Raw genomic sequence first — 6,592 nt, 5'->3', positions numbered from 1 at the left:
ATATTATATATTATTATTTAAATATATTATTTCATGTTAATTTCACTTATATTATATTAAACATTATTTAAACATTATAACTATAATATATATATAAATATAAATATTATAAATTATATGTAATATTATTTTGTATTTTTAATTTTTAAATATGTAATTCATTTGAATTCATTTGATTTCATAGAAGATGTAGAGAGTATGACAGGTGAGATTGAAAATGGAGATTTGGCAATCCGGGATGTTGCAGACCTTCTTCAATCACAATATGCTATCATAGCAGGTAACATTAGATAAAAATTAATATTAGATAAATATCAAATAAAATTGAAATTTAATGTATTATTAAAAAATATATTTTAAACTTATTAAATTTTTTAAATAATATATTTTGCATAATATGTCTAGGAGGAAAAACTCGAGAAGGATGTCCCATAATTACTTTTCCTGATAATGGTAATTTTCAAAATTTATCTGATTTGGATTATCAACGTCTCATGCTATATCTTACATCTGTACCAACGTAAGATTTTAATTATTATATAATGTTATATAAAAAATAATTTAAAACATTATTGGATAATTTTTAGATTACAAGAAGCTGATCTTGGATTTCATTTAATAATTGATAGAAGAAATGATAAATGGAACTCTGTAAAAACTGTGTTATTAAAAATTTCTGTAAGTATATATATATATATAAGTATATATTTATAGTATATAAGTATATATTCTATAATATACTATAAGTATATATTCAGAAATATAATAATAACAACATAATAAAAGATTTTAATGTCATTATTTTATATTTTAGGGCTTTTTTCCTGGTTTAGTTCATATAGCATATGTTTTACGTCCAGCAGGATTTTTACAAAAAGCTATTTCAGAAGTGTCAAATAAATTATTTAGAGAAGATTTTAAATTTAGAGTTATATTTTTAGCAAATATTGCTGAGCTTCATGAATTCATAGATAAAGATCAACTAACTGAACAATTGGGTGGTACTTTGCCATATTGTCATCATACTTGGATACAAAACAGAATTGTAAGTAAAATAATAGAAATAATCACTTATTTAATTTAAATTGTATTTTGTATTTCTCTTTTTAGAGCTTAGAAAAATTTTCATCAATGACTCAAGACGTATCTTTTGCATTGGATTCTTTCACACGGCGCTTAGCCGAAATTGAATTTCCTAATAATACTATTGCAACTACATCTTTATTATCTCAACAACAAGTAGAATATAATGAATTAAAAGAAGAAATTCTTAGTGCTGCAAGACATGGTGAAGCATTACTTGATAGTGTAAGACAATTAACTGGCAAAGGAACAGCTGATAGATTAGGAAATGTGGCAGCTATAGAAAGGTTTAAGATAATTCAACTTTACATAATAATTTTTACAATTTAGTTTCACATTATAAAGTTTTAATTATTTTTTATTATTAACATTAAAAGAATTAACATTAGAAGAATTAAGAATAAATTGTTATTTATTTTTAGATTACTTGTTCAATTAGAAGAAACAGAACGTACTTTTGATTTGTTTTGGACACATCATAGTTCTCGTTTGAGACATTGCTTAGCATTAAGACAATTTGAAGCTGATTTTAGAGAATTACAAGCAATATTAGATCAACATTTAAAAACTATAGAAGAAATGACGGAAGTAGGAGAAACTCAAGCAAGAGTTGAACAATTACTTTGTGATACATCAGCATTTCAAAGAATATGTAGAGTATGTATTTATTTATATATATATATATTTGTGCGTGCGTGCGTGCGTGCGTGCGTGTGTGCGTGGTGTGTACGCGTGTATGTGTGTATGTGTGTGTGTGTGAAAGAGTATGCATATATGTGTGTTCCCGCATATATGTGTGTTCCCGCATATATGTGTATATATATATATTAGTTTATTATTAAAAGAACACTTTAAATTATAATGCAAAGCAACAAAAATATATAATAATAAATATCTTCAGTAAAAAAATATATTTTCATACCTAAGATAAAAAAAATAATTTATTTAACAAATGATTTTAAATATATATATATATATCTTAATATCTTAATTATATTATTTTCAACTATATATAATTATATAATATATATAATTATTGAAACTATAATCAAAAAAATATGAGCAATATTAATATTAAAGCTTTAAGTTTGAGAATGTTCACAATGCACTAAGGCAACAAGGTATAATATTCAAACCAGTAAAATAATAATAAAATAATAAAATTTAAAAATATTAGAATTATAACGTGTAATTAAAATATTTGTTATAAAAATATATAGACAACAAATATATAAACAATATATTATATATATATAGACAACAAATTTTAATAGAAATTCTGGTTTGGATAACTTTATATGTAGTTACACATACATATAATGCACATCATGCACAAATGTTATTTTGCACTGCTTTCCTCATTTTGTCGATAGTCCTATTTGTTGCATACCATGTGGATTTGGGTCTTGGTAAGCAATCCACTCAACAAAATACATATATTTTCTAATAGATTTACATTTTTAAATATGATAATAATTTAATATTTCAATTTTTTGATTCTATTTATTCTATTTTAAGATACAATAAAAATTACTATATTTTACAATTCATAAATTTTATGAATTAAATCTCTATCAAATCTTTAATTATATAAAATATATATATTCAATTATTATAAATTAAAAAATTATTCAATAAAAAATAAAAATATAGAGATTTAATTTATGTTTTATATTGGCATGATGGACTTTGAGAATGAATGTTATAATTATGTCACTTTATATGCACGTAAGATAGTATCTTTTTTAGAATATTTTTTTAGATCAAAAAATATCAATTGATAAAAATGTTTGATAATTGTAGTTTTTTTTATTAATGTTATAGTTTTAAACATGAATAAAATTAAATAAATTTATAGGGAGATATAGAACGAGCAGAAGAGGTAATATCTGCTGGTCAACAATTATTATCTGGAAGGCATCAATGCCCTACAGATGTTGTAGAACCAAAATGTGTGGAGTTACAAAGAATTTGCACTATTTTAAGTCAGAAATTGGAAAGGCGATTACATATGTTAACCAAATGTAGAGAACTCATGGAACGTATAGATAAGGTAAATATTTATATTTAAATTTATTTAAAAAAAATCTATTTTTAAATATTTGTATTGTATGTGTATAGGCAAATGCATGGTGTACTCGTGGAATAGAATTACTTGCATCACAAAACAATGCAACACCACCTGATCAAGCACTTCAAGAGTTACAAGAATTAATAGAAGCTGCTGAAGAATTTCATCATCCAAGATGTATTTTTCAAGATTCTATAATACCAGAAACTAAAGCTCTTATTACTCAAGTATGTTTTTTTAAGGAATAATTATTTATACAAAGTTATTCTACTTATAAATATAATAAATATAATAGGTTTTACAAAGAATAGAAGATGTGTCTTTGATGTGTGATAAAAGAATAATGACATTAAAACAACAATTAATTAAACCAGCAAGACCAGTTCAGACTGTAACACCTGAACCAATTAAACCATTGCAATCACTGCCACAAATTGTTAAACCTGGGAGAATTCTTAAAAAAGCTAACACTATGCCAAAAGTAAATTATTATTTTATTTAATTTAATATTTTTATCTATTATTTATTAAATTGATTATATTTTTCTAGATGGAAATGAGTCCTATAGAAGGAGAATCTTCATCACCAGAAAGTGAATCTAAGGATATAGAAGCTTTACGTTTAAAACGTGGACATGTTTTAACAGAACTAGTTGAAACTGAACGAATTTATGTTGCTGAATTGGGTTCTATAATCAAAGGGTATAAAATGGAATTAACAAATGAGGGAATGACTCATTTAATACCAGCAGTATTAATAGGCAAGGGAGATATTTTATTTGGGAACTTAGAAGATATTTACATTTTTCATGGAGAAACATTTTTAAAAGATTTAGAAAATTGTATTTCAAATACTGAACTTGTTGCATTATGTTTTGTACAAAGGGTAATTATTTATAGATATGTGTATATGTATGAATAATTTTAATTAATTATTACACAAAATTTATTTAAATTTTTATACTATTTAGCGTGAAGTGTTCTTCAGATTATATAGTTACTACTGTCAAAATATTCCAAGATCTGAAAGATTACGAGAACAGGTACAAAATGAACCACAATTTCTTGCAGCTTGTCAGCAAAGACTTGGTCACAAATTACCTCTTGCTGCATATCTTTTAAAGCCTGTTCAACGTATAACAAAATATCAATTATTATTAAAAGATCTTTTAAAATATAGTGATGAACCATCGTGTTGTACTGAATTACAAGAAGCATTAGATTGTATGCTTGTTGTATTGAAATGTGTTAACGATAGTATGCATCAAACTGCAATTACTGGATTTGGTGTAAGTTCATTTTAAATTTATTAAATTTTTATTTTTTTTGTTATTTTATTTAATAACATTATAATAAAAATGTATATTCTTTTTAGGGAGATTTAAATGCACAAGGTGAACTTTTATTGCAAGGTTCTTTCAGTGTATGGAGTAGTAGTAAACGAGAACGACTTCTCAGGTTAAAACCATCACAGCGCCATATATTCTTATACGAAAAGGCTCTTATATTTTGTAAGCATAGTAAACCCCAAGCTCATAACAAAGCTACATATCATTTCAAAAGATATCTAAAGGTAATCTTTAACATTTCATATTTTTTGTATCATATCTAAAAGTATTCTGTTTTTATTAGATGTCACAAATTGGACTGACAGAATCAGTAAAAGGTGATGCAAGACGCTTTGAAATTTGGTTACAAGGTCGTGCTGAAGTGCATACGATACAAGCATCTACAGTTGATGTCAAACAATCGTGGGTGCGTCAAATTAAAGGTGTTTTAATGTCTCAATTAGCTGAACTTAAGGGAAAACAAAATTCTGCTCTTGGAAAAACAAATCACAAGTATATATTATTATTATATTATATTATATGACAAATTAAAAACTCTAATGATAATAAATTTTTGTAAAATATTTATAGACCTTTACGACAAACGATTTCATGGGAAGCTCAAAGCAGTATTTCAGGATCATTGAGAACTCTTTCAGTTGATGGTAGCAGTGTTATATCGCATATTACAGATATTTCACAATTAACTGAAGATGATGTTGCATGGAGTTCAGAGAATAGTAATACTGATGATGAAGATGGTTTTAGTGAAAATCCCGGTCCTGCTCCTGTAAGTTTTATTTCTGGTAATTAATTAAACAATTAGATAAAGATTAATAATAAAGTTATAAATTTTATATCTAATCAGGGTGGAAAATATATAGCATTAGCTGATTATTGCGCAGTTGGTCAATCAGAAGTTACAATGCGCGAAGGAGATAATTTAGAACTTCTTAAAGTTGGATGTGCTGGTTGGTGGTTTGTAAAATTAATAACTACTGGAATAGAAGGATGGGCACCAGCAGCTTATTTGGAACCAATAAATCGAAAAACATCGCGCAGTTCACAATCAGTTAACAGTCAAGAAACTATTTGAAATAGGCGTCTAACACACTAGAATTTCCTAGTGTGTTAGATTCATATTTATATTCAGTAAACAGTATGTTTATATATATCACTTGTTGAAGTGTAGCATTAACAATCATATATTGGAAAGTTTTGTAATACAAAGATATAATCAAGACTTTAAAAATTTTGCATAAAATATATATATGAAATTTGTTTTAAAGTGTATAATATAGCAATATATGTTTGATTAATTGATTAATCTGTGAATAATTACAATTATATATGATATATATGATATCTGAAATAAAAAATTAGATTATGTAATCCATAAATTTTAAATAAGAAATCAGGGAATGAAAAATGCATGAACTTTTTTACTAGATAAAGCATTATGAAAAAATTTGTTCATGAAAGTGCTTTATGCAAGCAAATAAAATTTGCATTTAGATTTATTCTTACAAAGTAAATAATATTTACAGAAATATATAAAATATATTTATAGAAAGATAGATTAAAGAATATATGCACGCACATATATGAATATTTAAATTTACATGTAATATGTTTGCTATAAGTTATATAGATTTTCATTCGACTTAATATATTTTAATATTGCAAAAAAATGAAATACAATCATTTCAATTATATATTTCAATTATTATTTCCATAAATGTTATAAGGAATTAACAGTGCAATTTGTAATATGTAATTTATCCATACTTATGACTTGTGTAATATTATATGCAAATATTTCAAAATTTAGATTAAATTTGGGATATTTTTATTTTGATAATTTATTATTTTGGTAATTTATTACGCTTGTAACATTTTTTAAATAACAAAAATCATGAATAAGAGAAAGAAATTAAATATATGTTATTTATATTTTTTACTAAAATTATATAGATACACGTATTATATGTATTAAATATATAAAATTTATTTATAAATTTATTATATTATTATTATATTATTTATAATATTATTTATTCTTATAAATATTTACTAATTATTTATTCTTACATATAATACAATATGAACTA

At 24.3% G+C, this 6,592-nt stretch overlaps 1 protein-coding gene across 3 annotated transcripts in view; it reads left to right on the top strand.

Annotated features, from left to right (window-relative positions):
- Nucleotides 1–5,727, top strand: part of LOC102671049 (guanine nucleotide exchange factor DBS-like) — an 11,662-nt gene extending 5,935 nt beyond the window's left edge. For all 3 annotated transcript variants that reach the window (XM_006607776.2, XM_006607777.2, XM_006607778.2), the window contains exons 2-16: nucleotides 185–280; nucleotides 406–520; nucleotides 588–678; nucleotides 815–1,045; nucleotides 1,111–1,370; nucleotides 1,506–1,740; nucleotides 2,942–3,136; nucleotides 3,205–3,381; nucleotides 3,450–3,635; nucleotides 3,704–4,039; nucleotides 4,125–4,442; nucleotides 4,529–4,726; nucleotides 4,786–4,994; nucleotides 5,073–5,271; nucleotides 5,350–5,727. In XM_006607776.2, coding sequence (XP_006607839.1) covers nucleotides 185–280; nucleotides 406–520; nucleotides 588–678; nucleotides 815–1,045; nucleotides 1,111–1,370; nucleotides 1,506–1,740; nucleotides 2,942–3,136; nucleotides 3,205–3,381; nucleotides 3,450–3,635; nucleotides 3,704–4,039; nucleotides 4,125–4,442; nucleotides 4,529–4,726; nucleotides 4,786–4,994; nucleotides 5,073–5,271; nucleotides 5,350–5,577 — 3,074 coding nt within the window. In that variant the 3' untranslated portion in view covers nucleotides 5,578–5,727. The remainder of the gene's footprint in view (nucleotides 1–184; nucleotides 281–405; nucleotides 521–587; nucleotides 679–814; nucleotides 1,046–1,110; nucleotides 1,371–1,505; nucleotides 1,741–2,941; nucleotides 3,137–3,204; nucleotides 3,382–3,449; nucleotides 3,636–3,703; nucleotides 4,040–4,124; nucleotides 4,443–4,528; nucleotides 4,727–4,785; nucleotides 4,995–5,072; nucleotides 5,272–5,349) is intronic.
- The last annotated feature ends 865 nt before the right edge of the window (nucleotides 5,728–6,592 follow it).

Source organism: Apis dorsata, unplaced genomic scaffold (genome assembly GCF_000469605.1).
Source record: "Apis dorsata unplaced genomic scaffold, Apis dorsata 1.3 scaffold_19, whole genome shotgun sequence".
NCBI lineage: Eukaryota > Metazoa > Arthropoda > Insecta > Hymenoptera > Apidae > Apis > Apis dorsata.
The sequence above is the reverse complement of the archived record's forward strand: the minus strand, read 5'-3'. Positions and strand labels throughout refer to the sequence as shown.